Source organism: Ascaphus truei, chromosome 14 (assembly GCF_040206685.1).
Source record: "Ascaphus truei isolate aAscTru1 chromosome 14, aAscTru1.hap1, whole genome shotgun sequence".
In the NCBI taxonomy this organism is placed as follows: Eukaryota; Metazoa; Chordata; class Amphibia; order Anura; family Ascaphidae; genus Ascaphus; species Ascaphus truei.
Window position 1 is genome coordinate 23,052,908 of NC_134496.1, and position 18,546 is coordinate 23,071,453.

General features: G+C 46.6%; 1 protein-coding gene and 1 long non-coding RNA gene across 2 annotated transcripts in view; one reads left to right on the top strand and one right to left on the bottom strand.

The window, feature by feature from the left end:
• Nucleotides 1-1,502: 1,502 nt before the first annotated feature.
• Nucleotides 1,503-4,030, bottom strand: CHST2 (carbohydrate sulfotransferase 2). Its single transcript, XM_075570089.1, has one exon. It carries the CDS (start codon nt 3,438-3,440, stop codon nt 2,172-2,174), a length of 1,269 nt encoding a protein of 422 aa, XP_075426204.1. The 5' UTR covers nt 3,441-4,030; the 3' UTR covers nt 1,503-2,171.
• An 858-nt stretch (nt 4,031-4,888) lies between these two features.
• LOC142465802 (uncharacterized) overlaps nt 4,889-18,546 on the top strand; it is a 39,891-nt gene continuing 26,233 nt past the window's right edge. The window contains exon 1 of the long non-coding RNA XR_012787981.1: nt 4,889-5,201. This is a non-coding gene — a long non-coding RNA (uncharacterized LOC142465802). The remainder of the gene's footprint in view (nt 5,202-18,546) is intronic.

Genomic DNA, 18,546 nt, shown 5'->3' on the forward strand with positions numbered 1-18,546 from the left:
CTCACTGGTATGTATGAATGACCCCTTCAATTGCACCCACCACACACACACACACACACACACACACGAAAGGCTGGAGCAAGGGTTTCTATGTATATACAATGAGTTAAGATTAACCATCAATATACCTTGCTCCTGTACTGACAGTGCAGTACAAAAAGTGTTTAAAGGAGACACTTGAAATCAAAGCAAACACACACACACACACACACACACACACACACACACACACACACACACGGAAGAGATAGAGAGATAAAGAGAGAAAAAAGAGATAGAGAGGGATAGAGAGAAAAAGAGAGAGAGGGAGAGAGAAAAAAAGAGAGAGAGGGAGAGAGAAAAAAAGAGAGAGAGGGATAGAGAGAAAAAAAGAGAAAGAGGGATAGAGAAAAAAGAGATAGAGAGGGAAAGAGGGATAGAGAGGGAAAGAGGTAAAGAGAGGGAGAGAGAAATGCATGCACTACAGGTCTTGTGAAAAAATAGCAAAAGTCTAATACCCAGGGCAGCGTTTCAGCGCTCTCTGTCTCTGGAGAAAGGATTCAGAGTCGAAACGTTGACCTGTGTATTAAACTTTTGATATTTTTTCACAAGACCTGGAGTACTGCTACTCTTCCTCTATGCACATTTTTGGCAGTTTATGCACCCAGGTAATATGCTAGCAGCAGTGGAGTGCCACAATAATAATAATAATAATAATATACACACACGTTTTACAGTTTGCTTACATTACATTATATACATTAAATGATTCAACAGCAAAACCATAATTCTCTATTGGAGTAAAGGCAACCATAATGACCCCAACAATCAATAGAAGCAAATAAGGTCTGGAGAGATAAAAGTAAACCATAAAACACAAACATTAGAGTGTCTGTATAGGAGTACAATAATTATCAAATGGGGATGGTTACAAAAATAGGGTTTTAAACATAGATCATCCATTGCACCTTTAAATACCATTACAAAAATGCTATTCTGAGCAAATCCCTATAGGCATGCTTAGCAATAAATGTGCTATGCATACTGCGGTTTGTGCCGTCATTTTCATTCACAAAACACATCTGCACTTTTAGACTCCTACTGTGCCAAGTCTCCCGATATACCACTTAGATTGTAAGCTCTTCAGGACAGGGTCTCCCTGTAGTGTAACTTTGTAAAGTGCTGTATGTATCATACACATACACGGTCTGATAAATAAATACACATATTCCGGATAAATCAAATTTCATACAGCTGTGACACACACAATCCTATTGTTATTTTGTTATTTCAGGATTTCTAAGCCAAGATGCTTGGCTATGTTTTAGATTGAGTTCTCAACCACAAAAACAGCTCAAAGTTCCTGAGGTCAAAGTTCCTGAGGTCCAGAAGAATGAAGAGTTCATAACCCATTAGGACACACCAGAGAGGCTGCAAGACTCCAGGAATCACAGGCTTCCTGTAAAAGCAGATCCATTTAAGATGCACACACAAGGAAAAAGCAACAGCCAAAACCTTGCAAATAAACATAAATTATTGACTTTATTAAGCACTTGTAACATTTACTGCCTAATCCCTTTTGACATACAGTTTTTGTATGGGCCATTGGAGGGTTCATGCCATGTGCAAAGTGTAGAATGGAAACCACTGCTTATTTTGCAGTCAGCTTTGTAAACAAGATCTGTTTGAACTAAATACCTCCAGGGATGGCCAATTCCCACCTTTTTACATAACCTGTTAAATTGTATGTTTAACGAGCAGTACAAACATGGAGAACATCAACTCAAACACTTTGTAGCCTTCTATTCCAACTTTTGATTTTAGGTACATTAAACACCTTAATAATACCGGCTTCTAGTCCCGTGATCACTGCATGTTTGGTTACCACCTAATAACCACCCGTGTAATGCGGTTGGGTCTGATTATTATATGGTTATCAAAAGCACATGCAGTAAATACCTTGTCGTCAAATGAGAAACAAGACACCCCCAAGAGCTTACTAGTTCACCCGGACTGTCTTCTTGGATTTTAGGAATAAAGAGAATAAACAGATCAACTGTAGGGGTAAGACAGATGGTGTCACCAGAGAGGAAATAATGAAGATCAACATTTTCAAACTCTTGGTACAGTAGTTAGGACCTTTTCTATGCAGGCAACATGTCACTTGACCCAGAAGGTCCTTAGGAATTCCCTTAGAGCATGGGCCTCTTTAGCAGTGATTTGCTAAGGTCTTTGACTTCTTCTTGGCTTCTCACTGTTTCATAGCCCAAGAGGTCCATGGTGCCCTGGCAGTACTCCTCCACCTGCTTGATCTGCAAGATGGAGAGGAGTGTCCTCCAAGCGCTTACTGCCTGGGTGGCATTCCGAGCAGACACCACAAATGGTTTGGATGAGTAACCTGACCCACTGGTCATGTTCAGAGAAAACTTCTCTATCTCTGGACTCACCGAGAGGTCCACAAACCCATAGACCTGCCTCAGTGTCTTGATAGGATCCACCACAAGATCCTCATACCTGACTACCATGTAGTTACCCTTGAGCCAGCTCGGGGGGTTGAGAGCGGTCCTCAGGGTTTTACCCATGCTGCTGCAGATCACCTCCATAGCACCTATAGCATGGTAGTCAGACCCATCCTTCTTGTTCAGCTTATGCCCAGGGTCTATGAAGGGCACCCTACGGATGCGGGGGTCTCTGCTACGGACCACCTGCAGGCTCTCCCTAATCAAGCCATGCCTGGACTTAATACGGGAGCTGGCCACTGCCCGGGGATCCCTGACCAAATGGATGACCTTCAGGTCCAAGGAAGGATCTACCATCAATGGGGCCAACACGTTGATGTCAAAGATCCTCACCCCCTTAATGACGATGGTGTTGTACTTGTGACACTCTTCCTCCAGCAGGCTCAAACTCTGTGGTGGGCACTTCTTGCACACCTTGTCATCCACCAGCCCTACCGTGTCCTTCCTGTAGGCCGAGCAGATGGGTGAGGAGCAGATGACCTTGTTGGTGGCCGCCCCAAAGATGCCCAACGTGCTGATGTTCTTTGCCCCGGCCGTGTTGTAGAGCTGCAGGGCAGACAGGTCGCACCGGTATAGGGCGCTGAGCAGGTCCCTGGCCGCCCCCTGCAGGGACATGGCATCCCCCGGGTACAGCTTCTGCCACACATGCCACACCGGCTCGTACAAGAAGAACACCTCAGGGTTTTGGTTGAACAGCTCCCCGAAGAAGGACGAGCCGGACCTCCAGGTAGTGAAGACATAGACCAGCTGCCTCTTCCTGGGAGGGGATGGTCGGTACAGGTAGCGGATGTCTGAGCGGGTCTGGTAAGGGGTGTACCTCACCTGGTCATTGCATTGCTGGGGCTCCTTGTGCCATTTGTCCATGAGGTTGAGCATGGTGAGGACCAGCAGGAGAAGGTACCCAAGGCACAGGATGATCGCCTTCCTGCGGAATACTTTCATCCTGGGGTGGAGGTTGGGTTGGGTGGAGATTGGGAGGAGGTTGGGGAGAGGAAGCCCAAGGCTGAGGGAGGTTGGGGCGCAGGTTACCTGGAGGTAGGATCACTTCTTGGGCACAATGTCCTGGAGTAACTGGTGCTCATATTCCTCTTATGCTGCAGCACGCAAAGTTCGGGGGCACTTGGAGCATCATGCTGGGGGCATCTTCCATAGCATCCCCCCCAAAGCTCCTCACCACACGGGGGGCAGCAGACATCCCGGTGCCCCAGCTCTCCCCCTGGCAGGGGAGGCTGGAAACTTCTCACGCTGCTCTCTGCAGGGCTGCAGCAATGTAACATGGCATCTCCAACCGGGGGGGGTGAGGGGGGGGCGGGAGCCTTATCTCTGCTGGATCACCAGATCCCCTGCTGCTGCTCACACAGCAGGGAAGATCACAGGGGCTGTGTGTGAGAGTGGGGGGATCCCAGGGGGAGTGAGGGGGGTCTTCTCCCCAGCTGCTGGCTGAGATGGGAAGAGGGGGGATGTCCCTGGGATCTCACAGCAGCGGGAGGGGGGTGGGGGTGGGACGGCTGAGGTCTGCTCTCCTCTCCGGCTTCTCCACACTGATCTGGAGACGGGATCCAGATGCTGACATCAGCAGAGGCTGTTGCTTTGTGACGGGGTTTTTATTGGGGGAGGGAGCTGTCACTCAGGCAGGTCCCCGCCCCTTTCTCTCTGCAGCTTCCCATGTGGGTTCCCCCTCTGGATTGGGAGCTCTGATCAGCAGCCCCCCTCCCAGGCAGTGGGGAGGAGGGGGGGGGGGCTATCATCTCTGCTCCCCTCGCTCATCAACTTCATTTTCTAGAGACCCCTTTCCTTTTGCTTTTACCAGCCACATGGCATTAGTAGCATACTATGGGTTTACATGCTATAAACCAGGGGGCTCAACGCCAGTGCTCAAGCCCCCCACCCCCCCCCCCAAAAAGGTCAGGTTTCAAAGATATCCCAGCTTCAGCACAGGTGGCTCAATTAGTAGCTTAGTGAGCCACTGATTGAGCCACCGGTGCTGAAGCAGGGAGTGCTTGGGCCACCTGTGCTGAAGCAGGGTCTGATTGAGCCACGTGTCTTGCAGCAGGGGCTGATTGAGCTGCCTGTGCTGAAACTGACTGATTGAGCCACCTGTGCTGAAGCAAGGATATTCTGCAAACCTGACCTGTGGGGGGGGGGGGGGTGTGTTGAGGGCTTGAGGAGTGGAGTAGAGAACCCCTGAATTAAACCATGTATGGCCATCTTAACTGAGTGCCAGACGTGTCTGCAAAGCAGTGCTGTGCCAGCCCACTGGGTTAACCAAAGGGTTAACTGCCCGCTCTCCCCAAAATGTAACCCTTTTGCTGCCAGAGGGGGGCAGCAACGCAGCACAAAGCAATTCACGGCTGGCCCCTCAAGCAGCTCAGGGGTCGGTTTAGCTATTTTCCTGAAACCGTTCATGTTTACAGGTTTCTCTCCGTGTCCGTTACCCGTCATGATGGAAGCAGCGACGCAGAGGACGCCCACGACGTTCCGCAGCGATTTATACGCCCGCTAGTCACCTTCCTTTTTTTTTAACCAGCAGCAGTCTGCGCTTATTCTCATTTTATTTCGCGGATATTTCCTTTTGACATCAAGCGATCTCTTCGCGCCCTTTCCAACGCGGTTTGTTGGAACTTCTCCGTGCAGGAGATAGAAGCGTTTGAACTATTAAGTGTCCGGAAGGTTATAATGGAGTTGTGGTAACCTTAAAATCAGGTATTTGAACACTAATTAAAAAAAAAAAATAGTCAATACAGAAAGTGTACGGCAAACTCAATGGGGGAGAAAGGGGGTAAGTTACTAACATATGAGTTAAAGTCATACAGGCTGGGGGGGCTAGGGGGGGTGCCACTTTAAAGTTCCTGTATCATGGGCACATGAATAATGGAGACTTCTTTAAGAAAGCTTATCTGACATCCTCCTGATATCCTCACTCCTGTTATTGTGTGATGCCAAGAAAAGAGCTATTACCGCCACACACAGCAGCCTTTAGAAGCACAAACCCGTGCCGCTTTCCGATAGCTCCTCGTACATTACATGTTACTTCTGCAATATTTATATAAAACCTGCCGTGTTTGTTGTTAGAAGATGTGTGGCTTAGTGAGAAAGCGCTGGTCTTTGAAGTGGGGGGGGGGTTGGTATGACTTTGGGTCAACATATCTCCCTTTGCCACCAAACATTTGAATGTGTCGCTCTTTGGGATAATCTCTACCACAGGGTTAGGCAACTCGAGGGCCACCCACAGGTCTTCAGGATATCCCTGCTCCAGCACAGGTGATGCCGTCGAAGACTGAGCCCCCTGTGCTGAAGCAGGGATATTCTGAAAACCTGACCTGTGGGTGGCCCTGGAGGTGTGGACCTGGCCACCCCCGCACCACTAGTGAGTAATACTGAATTGTTGTTCTAGTCAACGTGACTAAGAATGAGCTCTATACAGTACAGGATGGCTGTATGTTTTAATGTGTCCACTACACTGTTCTGAGTGAGTCAGCTCTATAAACTCATTATTCTCTTGCTTACCATAGATGGCACATTTTATGTTTACTTGCATCGCTGCGGGTTTTCCAGGCAATACACATCTGCAGCTGTCGCTGAACCCTTAATAAATTAATGTATAGGGATCATTGAGCTTCATTCCATCTTTTACAAGCAGCCGTGTACAGCAGTTGCCGTTTCTTCCTTCAATGCCCCGCTCTGCGCAAACGTGGTTAACCATGTCACTGCCTTGCGCATATCCTTTGTTTCATTAAAAAGTGGAAAGGTTAAAAAAAAAAAAAAAAAAAAGGAGTATGAAGTATATGTTGGTTATCACTAAACAATACACATCGATTTTTCCATTTGCCCCAATAGACAGGTTGTTACAATATGCAAGAAATGCAATGTTTATACTAAGGATATGATGGTAAGAGGGATATTCATTAAAATGTAACATTGGCACCGAGTGTGAAGCAGGGGAGCCGGGTTCGTAGCCGGAGCTTGGGCAAGTCCCTTTATGTCCCTGTGCCTCAGGACTAGCCGGGGACGCGTGTCTGCAAAAATTCTGTGTACAGCTCTGGATATACTGTCAGCGCTGTAGTGGATAGTGCTGATCAGGACACTATCGCACAGAAACGCCGTTGCCATAGTGCCCCGGTTGGCACTAGTGTCGTACATAGCCCCTACACGCCTGTGGAATTGTCATTGGATAACCATTCACAGCCTACTTCTGTTGCAGTATCTGACCTGGAAATGGTGCAAACTTTACAAGCTGGAATTCATAGGAAATGTGCCACACATTATGTAAGTTATGGTGGGTAAAAAAAAAAAAAAAAAAAGTGTGACAAAAACCCTCCACTGTACAGTGCGCGGCAAATACAAATCCCACGTGTGAGCACATTCACACGTGTCAGGCAGGTCTGCACCCCTGCGCTTCCCCATTATCTCTTAGCATACAGTGCTTCCACTGCAGCCAGGGATTCTGGGAAGTGACATGCAAATGAGCACACCGTGTGTGAAATGTACAGCATCCAGAGGGGCCTCTTTTGGGATTTCTGCAGGGCGCAGAAGCAGTTCATTTATTACTGTAAGCCATCTATTCACTGAACCCCTCCAGCAGCAAAGGGCAGACGTTGGTTTAACAGTTGGAGGTGCAGCAAATAGCATTTTGTGGATGACTCTTTAATTTGTGCACAGCCCCAAGATTAGTTGTTAAAACACTACGCAATGGTTCTGTGCAACACAACTTTATTATGTACAATTCTACAGCTTCCATTTACTTAACCCTTTGCTGGAATCAAAGAGATCAAATGGATCACGCCCTTTCTATTATAATCGCTTCGACATAACACAAATACGCGAAACCCTGCACTCCTCCCAAATTGGCGGGCAATTTATTAGTGACATTTTACATTTTGAACCCAAGTCTTATAACAAAAGAGCCACTGACAATAAAAGTGAAACTATATACAGAAATATATACATCAGGGGTGGCCAACTCCAGCCCTTAAGGGCCGCCAACAGGTCAGGTTTTCAGGATATCCCTACTTCAGCCCAGGAGGTGCAGTCAAAGACCTGTTGGTGGCTCTTGAAAACTGGAGTCTGCCCTCCCATGTGTATATTTTTTCATTTTTGTTGTCAGTGGCTACTCCTGATGTTCATACTTACATACATACATATATCATATATATCAAATGGAAATATTACTGTATGCTCATTTGCATGTCTTAGACAGGTCTGCAACCCTGCCTTTCACCATTATCACCCAGCACACAGCACTTCCACTGCAGCAAGGGATTCTGGGAAATGACATGCAAATGAGCACACAGTGCCACCTTTTGCTTCAAAACCATATGACATGGTCCCCCTATGAACTTATGCTTGCTTCATTTCCCCGCTTTTGAGCACTTCATTTCCCCGCTTCATTTCCCCGCTTCATTTCCCCGCTTTTGAGTATATATATACATACATATATAGTGCAGAATACTGCTTTATACATATATCTATATACATACACACACGCATACATACATACATGAATACAAATACAAGTCAAAAGACAATACAAGTCATACAAAAGAGTTTGCACGCGGCGCATTGCCATGGAAACGCAACGTCAAGTTGCCATCTCAACAAAACACTGTGTGAGGTCACGTTGGGGACATCCGCAGCGTCATTTGACACTGGGATTCCAAAGGAGCAGGAGGGCGGCCGCAAAGCCAACTTAGCAAACTTGACACCCTCTACAATTCAAAATGCCGTTTTGTTCTCCAATGTAACTACAACACACATCACTGCGTAATGCTCAAAGAACTAGATTGGTTATCACTTGAGTCTAGGCGCAAAGCATATTGTGCTTTTCTCCCAATGGGACACAAAGCGTGTCACAATTACAGTATAGCGCGCAGTACACAGCACATAGGAATGTAACACAGTCCCTGCCTCACAGAGCTTACACTCTATGTTGTTGCTGCCTGAGGCACTGGGAGATAAAGTGACTTCCCCAAGGTCACAAGGAGCCGACACCGGGAATAGAGGCAGGTTCCCCTGATTCCCACTTGGTGTTGTTGTTTACAGAATCAGTGTCTTTATGCACTGAGCCGCTCCTTCAGCCCTAAACATAAAAGATAAGCCATTTAAAAGCTGCTCTGTGAATGAGGATTGCGCTGCCTTCAATCAAGCAAAGTATGACTACTGGATATGGTGCATTGACCCCTGTCACCAACTATGATCTTGGGTAAACATACAGTAATTGTATGATAACTTTATTGTAGTTAACTAAAGTAGCGATGGGCAAATTATTCCCCCGAATTTGTTATCACTGCGAACATGGCGTCTTTCACATTTGCTAATATTCGCCAGGAGTTTGGGGGGGAGTCGCCATTTTTTTTGTTTTGTTTTTTTGGGGGGGGGGGGGGTTAAATCAGATATTTGAAAATTCAAAATTGGAGAGAAATGGTTTTAATTTTTTTTTTTAGAAAATTGGAGAATATTCCAACACGAACAAAAATTGTTATTTTTATTTGTCTTTACTATTCTCACATTTTCGAAAATAACTATTCAAAATATTTTGAGAATTTCCAAAAATAAAAAAAAAACCTTAAAAATAAAAAATGTTGACACATTTGGCTCTCTCTAAACAAGGTGTACTTCTCGGTGTTAGAGACTTTGTTAAATACCACTTGGAGTGTAAGCTCTCCGGGGGAGGGATTTCCTATGGTCTCATTTTGTTTGTTGTACTTATTGTTTTGTAAAGTACTGAGTATATGGATGGTGCTATATACAGATATACATACAAATAGCAATTGTGATCCTTGTACAAATGACATTCTATACTAACAGGCTCTTGTGGGCCAGTAACCCAATGCTTAGATACAGTGGTGAAATTCTCCTTTAATGTGACAGCCAAGAACAGTGGAAAGACAACGTTTCGGCCCCATATGGACCTTTCATCACTTTATTTTTGCGCCTAAGGCCTAAATAACTGGCTATACCTTAGCTCAGGGGTACGCAAACTTCTTGAGCTGCGCCCCCCTGCTCAGGAGCCGCAGCGTTTGCGCCCCCCCCCCCCGTCTCAATGACTCGGCGTCAAATGACGTTGCGGGTCATGCGATGTCACGTGACCCCGCCGCGTCATTTGACGCGCGTTGCCATGGCGACACATGACGTTGCCGAAGACACGCATAGAGCAGGTGAGTTAGAGGCCTCACGCCTCCCCCGGCATTTAATTTAAATGCCGTGGCGAAGAGCATAGGGCCTCTGTAACCATCCGCGCCCCCCCCTACAAATATTCCCCTGATGAAGCTTGATGAACAAGCGAAACGAGTAGGGTTCATATGGTGCTATTATACTTTTTGAAGTCAGAGGACTGCAAGGATTGTAAGCGCTTTTTGCTGGCACCCAGCCAGAGATGACGCGATAGATATCAGACGCAAGACCTCAGTGTTGGGAGCAAGAACCCGGAAGTAACTGAGTGATCACCGCGTGGGGAGCACTGCTATTGCGGGCGACGGCAGAGCTCCTGAGACGCCGATCCTACACCGATAACCCCTGACGAGCGACCAACCCAGAGGGATGGCAGGACATCATAACGGGACACTCACAAGAACGGTATCCATGTGTTGTGTGCCACGGATTTGTCGTTGATGAAATAGAGTCCCTACCGCATTGCCTACTTACCCTTGTGCTCCTCTGATGCTGCACTTCAATTTCCTTACTTGTAAGTGAGAATAAGGGGCTTGTGGCCCAATACATATATCGTTTAATCTTCCTTAAAGAGGTCTGTGTTTGTCTTCTTTTCGTTTGCATACGAGAGTTTATTAAATGATTGATATTTTCTTCTCAATGGCAGAGCTGCACTTTGCAAATGTCCCCCTTTAGTTCCACGATCCCAAAGTTTGCAACAAGTTCTCGTAACACTAAAACGTCAATGGGCATTGCACGATTGATAGTAGTGATCCCTGCCAGCTGAGCGGGGCAGCTACCGGCACCCCCTACTGTAGGTCTTATCTCCGGGAGCCAGGGGTCGCCAGAGCTGAAAATAACGGGTTCAGCTGCGGAGACCCCCTGCTTCAATGCTACAGTATGTAAAAGAAAATTAGAAATAGTTATCTTCGATGACCGCTTTAAGTTATCTGCAATTTATCTAAACATGGTTTTAAATACAAACGTCGATCTGAGACCTACGGTTTCTTATCTATGTCGATTTTAATCTTCCCATTGGGAACGTTTGTATGCAAGCCCTTAACCCCATTCACTGCCAAACGTGGCTTCAACACATTGCTCGGGACGCCACGAAAATCCAAACTTGGCATTTCAGCTCAAATGTTGATATATTGTTTTATTATTTTAGCTATGATCAATAAGAATGAATAGCTTTGCAAATGATTATTATACGGTGGAAATAATAAATAGCAAACTGTACATACAGTATACAGACGTAGAAAAGGTTATCGCCCCTGTTGGCGCGTTATGGTCGGATGTTGTGGGACATCCTGCGTTATCACTGCTATTGAACCCTATAGAAACTGATATCCTGTGTTATCACGTGATATGTTAGGTTATCAGTGGGAGTATGACGTCTGCTACATCTGTAGGGTCATGTTTACCAAGGAGTCTTCTGCTGGAAGACTCCATACATCCAATTGACTTGAGTGAGCTTTAAGGTGGAAAGGGTCTTCTGACAGAAGACGGCTTAGTAAATATATTAGAATATTTGAATTAAACAGCATTTTAAACATACACCATTCACGAAGAGTAAATGCTTCTTGGTATTTATCCTCTTTGCTGGCAGATAGGCCTGCTACGTGTCTGGTGGTTGACCAAGGTTGAGCAGTCATCCAAAACCATTAAGGAGATCGGCAATGGCTTCTCCTCTACAGGCGGAGGTACTGCAAAATGTCATTGCAGTGGTAGGACACCATCGGATGCCACAACTGTGACTATTACTGAGACTGGTTGAGCATCAAATGAGAGAAATCTATATTCCCTGTATTAGCAGTTAAACATGCACTGTTTGTTAATACCATTTCCCAATATTTGTGTAGCACTCAGTGAAAAACGATTGAACGCGGAATCGGCACAGATAATGTCATAAAGAGCGAGTGAAGGTTCCAGCCCCAGACAGGGCTTTGCAAACTGTATATACACTTAGAGCAGGCAAGTCAAATATTGATTTTCCTTCAATCAACAAAAACAAGCATGTTCCATTTGATGACTAGCATTGTTGGGGGGAACAGAGGGAAAAGCAGGCAACAAAGAGAGACGAAGAAAGGAAAAGGGTGGGTGACACTTTGTGTAGCCTGCGGAGTTTGTGTGTCAGATTAAATGTCAGATAAAGCCCCCGTGTCTCACCTCTCTCTATAGTCTAAGGGGGGGAGGGAGGAGTACAGTCCTCAAGGGCCACCAACAGGTCACGTTTTAAGGATATCCCTGCTTCAGCACAGGTGGCTCAATCCAATTGAGTGAGCCACTGATTGAGCCACCTGTGCTGAAGCAGGGATATCTCTAATACCTGGCCTGTTGGTAGCCTTTGTGGATTGGAATTGGCCATCCCTGCTATAGCCTCTTGCTTAAATTGCACCACCCAGTAATGCACCGCCGACTCCCCCACACCGCAGGCTGTACATTGAAGACACCAAAACAAAACAAAGCTCAAAACGCTCATTGTGAAATTTGTAAAAACAGTGTTTATAAAATAAATGGTTCAAGGTTAAGCGTACATCAAATCAGACTTAATCAGGCACATAAAGCTACACCGTAGCTGTTACCAATGGCTGCAACAAGGAACTGCAGGGGACTCCCTCGGTGAGAATCTCTCTCCCTCTCGATCAGCCGGAGTGAAGTGGTAACCGCAGTACCGGTGTGTCGGCGTTTCGTAGCACAAAAGGCCACTTCTTCAGGGAATCTTTCCCTGAAGAAGTGGCCTTTTAAGCTACGAAACGCGTTGGAGATACCACTCAACCTCTAATCTTTTTTACTTTGAGTTTTGAGGTTCCTACATAGCCTGTGAGTTTTAATATCAACTCTTAGCTATTTAGTCGATTCTGTACCCTTCGGCGCATGCGCCGTGACGTCATCAACCTGTGCGGATGTGCAGTGAGGTCTGGAGCAGGGAAGACACGCGCTGCCATACAGGACAGAGCTGAGTACTTCTCTGGCCCCACCGGGTGCAGTGACGCCACGAACGGGACTTACGGGATCGGACTGCTTACTCCTTTGGCTCCACCGGGCGCATTGACGCTACAAACGAGACTTTGGAACTGTGTCAGAACACCGACACACCGGTACTGCGGTTACCACTTCACTCCGGCTGATCGTGTGGGAGAGGGAGAGAGATTCTCACTGAGGGAGTCCCCTGCAGTTCCTGGCCGCAGTCATTGGTAACAGCTACGGTGTAGCTTTATGTGCCTGATTAAGTCTGATTTGATGCACGCTTAACCTTGAACCATTTATTTTATAAACACTGTTTTTACAAATTTCACGATGAGCGTTTTGCGCTTTGTTTTGTTGTCTGTAGATTTGGGGTCTTGGGCTACCCTTTGCTCAGCAGCAGACACTCATCTACATTGGTAACACTTGTTTATTCAATACACTTTAATCACATATTGGTTTGTTGTGGGTGTTTTTGATTTAAATTGTCACTATCACTTGTACACTCTTTTTAGAGATATATCTCTTGTGCGCACTTGTTTCTTTTTTTCTTCTGTACATTGAAGAGAAGTTGGCATGTCCTTAAGTGGTGGAAAGGCATAGTATGTGCCCATATTTGCCAAGCATTGGTTGAATTGCCCTGAGGATAGGCGTAGTTAGTAGAGCGATACTTGAAAGCAAGAGAAGGGGGAACCTCTCGGGTCTGAATATTTTGTGGGGTGTGTTGTAAGAGCAAAGAATGGAATATATATACCTTAAATGTTGATAGGGCATAAAGTTTGTTAATGGAGAGATGGTAATAATTACCAAGAAGTACCTCGACCACTGTTATGGTTGAGATACTTTCCTGTTCAAGATGGCACATCCATCCAACTGTTGCAGTGCCTCTAACTATTGACGAAACATAGTAGCAACGTTGCAAAAGGTCATGCAACATGTATGGGGATCTCGTCTGGTCAATGTATCGATATACTTACAAGGCATGGTTGTATGGAGGGGTAGGAGGTTATACGAGAAGTTATTTGATGCACATAAAATGGGATATATCCGTTTCTGAACGCCATAACTTTATCAAATTCTAAGGCTGTGGCCCCGCTGGCGCTGACCGCGCTCATGCTTGAGAGCGGTGATGTCATCAACTCTCTAAGCATGAGTGCCGGGTGTCCTGACTATTTCGCAAGCGTGCGGGGGGGAGGGGGGCGGCATTGCAGGCAAGTTGAGCGTGCTTGAAAGTAATTTTTTTTTGTTTACTCAAGCGCCAAGCTTGAGTGAGCGTGGGGGGGAATTACACATAGAATTATGTAAGTAAAAGTGGCATGTACCACGCGCTCAGCACGCTCAGCGTTAGCGTGGCCGCAGCCTTAGTCAAAATGTGAGCTGGTATAAAACTTGTTTGCCCAATAAATGGATTTGTTTGTAATTCACTGATGATTCCTCATTGGATGCTGTACCTTCTAATGCAGGGGTGGGCAAACGTTCCCTGCTGCGCCTCCCTGCCTGCTCTCCCCCACTTCTCACGCCCCCTCCTTGCCTTTGGCGTCAAATGACGGCACGGGGTCACGTGACCCCGCAGCGTCGTTTGACACCGCGTTGCCGAAGACAAGGTAAGGGACGTTGCAGAGGCCTCAAACGATCACCCGGCATTTAATGCCTTGGGGAAGAGCGCGGGGCCTCTGCAACGCCGTGCCTCCCCCCCCTCCCCCCCCCCCCCCCCAGGTTTTCAGAGCTTCCTGAACCTCGAGGTCTCTTCTTCACGGACTCTGCAATGCCGTGCCTCCCCCCAGGTTTTCAGAGCTTCCGGAACCTCGAGGTCTCTTCTTCACGGACTCTGCAACGCCGTGCCTCCCCCCCTCCCCCCAGGTTTTCAGAGCTTCCGGAACCTCGAGGTCTCTTCTTCACGGACTCTGCACGCGAGTGTAGAAACTGAGGCACAGAAGAGATAATCCCTGACCTGCAACAGTGATGTTAATTCAGTGTGATACATAGCCCCAGGCTTTGTGGAGGAGGTTGATGACCAATAGTCTATGTGGACATTATACAAGGAGAAAACAGGCTACAAATATGTATGTTTAAACCCAAAATGTCCAATTTGTAAATCTCAGCCCAGGCAGCCAAGTATTTGTGGCAATAGAAAGAAGGCGGATGTGTCACAATTAAAGCATTTTCCAGTGTGAATTTCTTGCTGTTGCTGGTGTCTGCCCCTAACCATTTCCACACACCAGAGGTTCTCAACTCCAGTTCCCAAGACTCCCCCCCCCCCCCCCCAACGAGTCAGGTTTAAAGGATGTCATGGCTTCAGCACAGGTGGCTCAGTCGGGGGTGGGGGGATGGGAGCTGGAGTTGAGAACCCATGAGTTGACTACACCAATCATATACCAACTAGCAGCCTGTATATAGGGAACATATACTGTAGATGTTGGACATTTCTCATGTTTGTTGTAATAAACTTGTTGATGTATATAGGAACAGAGATATCTGGACCATAGAAACAGACAACACACACACACGCACACACGCACGCACACACACACACACACACACGCGCACGCACGCGCGCGCACGCACGCACGCACACACGCACACACGAACGCACACATAAAGGAGAACACGCATTTATTTTTCCTACAAAAAGTGGTAATTAGGGAAACCGTACAGAGACAGTAGTAGGGTGTCCTGGTAAGTGCGTCTGTAAGGGGCCAAGGTAAACGCATATGCTTACATTGTAACATCTCATGGTGTAGCTATGGGTTTTTTTCTCCCAATCCCTTACTGCCAGGTCATCATTTTCCCGTGAAGGGGTTAATGACATTGTTACTGGATAAACAAATAATGCGAAACAATAGGAAACGGTTATCAGCCGAGTTCATCTTCTATTCCACATGTCACAGTATACCTGGGGAACCGTTCATCCTAAATGTGGTGACATTGTTACCATGAGACTGGTAATTGCTGGGAGAGAGTTCTTACGCATTGTATCCTCCGTGGTTAAAGTTAGAATAAAACAACGCCCCAGACCTCAGCCTGTAAAACTGTCCCTGAGGAGGGGAAAGAGCGTGGTCAAGGCAGGCCCGTCCGGAGGTCTGGATTAACTCACAAGATGAAACAGAAAGTGGCTTGTGTGTGGGGGGAGGGATGTGTGAGAGGGAGGGGTGTGTGTGTGTGGGGGGGGGGAGGGAGGGGTGTGTGTGGGGGGGAGGGCGGACTCTGTGGGGTGGGGGGGTTGCGGGGTGAAGGGGTGTGTGTGGGGTGTGTGTATGTGTGGAGGGGGTGTGTGTGAGGGGGGGGTCTGTGTGTGTGTGTGGGGGGGGGGGAGGGAGGAGGGATGGCATGAGGTGTATAGGGTGTGCTGCCATTGCATGGAGGTGATGCTGTCACTTACCACAGAGCATCGCATAATCAGCCACGCGCCCCTATGTGTATATGCTCTGCTTATGTCACGCACCATATGCTCCTTTCCCACACACATTGTGTCAACACCGCAGTACACCATGTTAGAATGTTAGATGGGTAAAATAAAGGCAATTTGGGGGGGTGAGGGAGGTGGGGGGGTGAGGGAGGTGGGGGGGGAGGTCAGACATACAGAGATGGGAGTCATGGGTGAGGGTTAGAGAGTGCAAATTGGGTCATGAGTGGACTTGGGGTGGGTGGGGGGGAAAGAGAAAAGAGATTGGTGGGTGGATTGAGGTAGTGGGATGGATAAAGGAGGGTAGACTGGGTGAAGGGGGTTTGAGGGGCGCAATGGGAGGTAGTCGACTTGTTTTTTTGTACAAGCAATATCCCACCCACATTAAATCCACAATATAATCAGTACTAAGCATGGTCTTGGAGCTCTAATGGTATCAATTTTACTTAATAATAATAATAATAATAGCATGTTCTTGTATAGCGCTGCTAGTTGTACGCAGCGCTTTACAGAGACATTTTTGCAGGCACAGGTCCCTGCCCCGTGGAGGTTACAATCTATGTTTTTGATGCCTGAGGCACAGGGAGATAAAGTGACTTGCCCAAGGTCACAAAGAGCCGACACCAGGAATTGAACCAGGCTCCCCTGCAACAATCTCAGTGTCAGTGTCTTTACTCACTGAGCCACTCCTTCTCCCTTCTCCACTTTTGAGGGGACTCTCCTCATTTTCACTCTTGTTTTGCCACTGCTGTTCTAGATTTAGCATTTGGTTTAATTTGTGCAGTTCTCTGGTAGCAAGGGGAACCGAGGATGACTCGGGCGTTGTGTGAGGTTTTTGGGGTGTGCATGCTCTTCCTTAGTGCCCTGCGGGAGGTGATAGGCAAATTAGGCCAGCTTGTGGTTACATCCCTGTTTATACCAGACACCTTCATAAGGCTGACTGTAAAGAAATATACTAATTAACAAGCTCTGTAAACCGTTCATAGTTTATTGGGACAGCACTTGCTTTGTTGCAATACAAACCCCATTGCATTTTAATAGACATAAAGTAAAAATTATAGTAGGTAATCAGTTTGTCTGTTGGCCAAGAACAAGGGCTAGTGAGCTACATCATTTAAGTCATCCAGTAGTGTGCTAAATAGCTGCAAAAGTGTAAATCAGCATCTCAGGAAGTGGAGATCATGAAGGTGTACTGGATAAACAGAGGTTGAAAGTATCCCTTTTTTAGGGTCAGGTCATGGATCAACCACATGACCTGTGGTCTACAATGTCCACATGCAGAGCAAGAGGAATCCCAGAAGTCCAAAATGTGGTTGCGTATACGTAAAGTAGCCACACCTACAGTACATAGACATACACAGTCTTAACAAGCTCAAATCCCAAACCCACTATATTGTACACATATTTGTGTCATTTGGAGTGCTACCGGGTTTGTGACCTAATATATGCATCAGGAGAGAAGAGGCTCCGGTCTTTTGCTGTATACATGTACAGTATATCGGAGAATGCTCCAGGCATTGGCCAGACAATGGTCCTACCCATCGAACTCCCAGCCACTAGATCAACGTATCGGAGAGACACTGACTGACGCATTGTAATAATCCTATAAACAGATGGGACGTAGATTAGGGTTTTAGAAAGCGAATCTGAAATAGAATGGTTCACTATATATCTTAATATGAAGTGGGACTGGAAAAAAACATTCAGTGGCTGAAGAAAAAATATCTAAGGTCATGCAACGCATTATTTTCTGAATGGCGGTAATGACATAATACATAAAGAGTGAATGTAGAAAGCTGTGTTAAGGAAAATAGGAGACTTCTAGTATAAAAGCCTGCATTATTTTATGCAACTGCCAAGTGTTTCGCCTTACCGAGATACTGAGCCCTGAAAAACATGGTTTCTTGGATGGAATAAAATGGCCTTCAGGGATTGCATTACATAATACAGAAAACAAATGAAAAGTTATATATTGCTCCTTTATCTGTAGGGATTCCAAAAATAAAATTATGGTTAGGGGAAATGGCTCTTATAATCATGAACAAGCAGCTGCAATCTTGAAGGTTCACAGCGACGTCTGATGTACTGACAAACTCACAGGAGTTTGCCTCCGCTCTTTAGAATAGGATAATACCTTGATGTGGGCCACAGATGTGGATCTCACTAGCCAGTGACAGGGACTATTAGGACTTTTATCCACACTGATTAGGGCCCACCGCATATGCACCAAGAGCTGTGATCACCTCACAGGAAGCGTCTGCCAATATTATTAAATCGTGAGTGTATGTAATTAGTTTGGGGTCTTCTCATGCCCTGTTGAATCAGATTGCCCATTAGGACAGACTTACCTGCACTGACCTTATAGCAACGCCTCCCCCTGTCTCATAATCACAAGGGTCTCTCTCTCCCTGGGACTGCATTTGGTCTGTCTGTGAATGTAGCAATGCCGAAGACTGAGCCACCGATTGAGCCACCTGTGCTAAAGCAGGGATATCCTTAAAACCTGACCTGTTTGGGGGGGGGGGGGGGGTG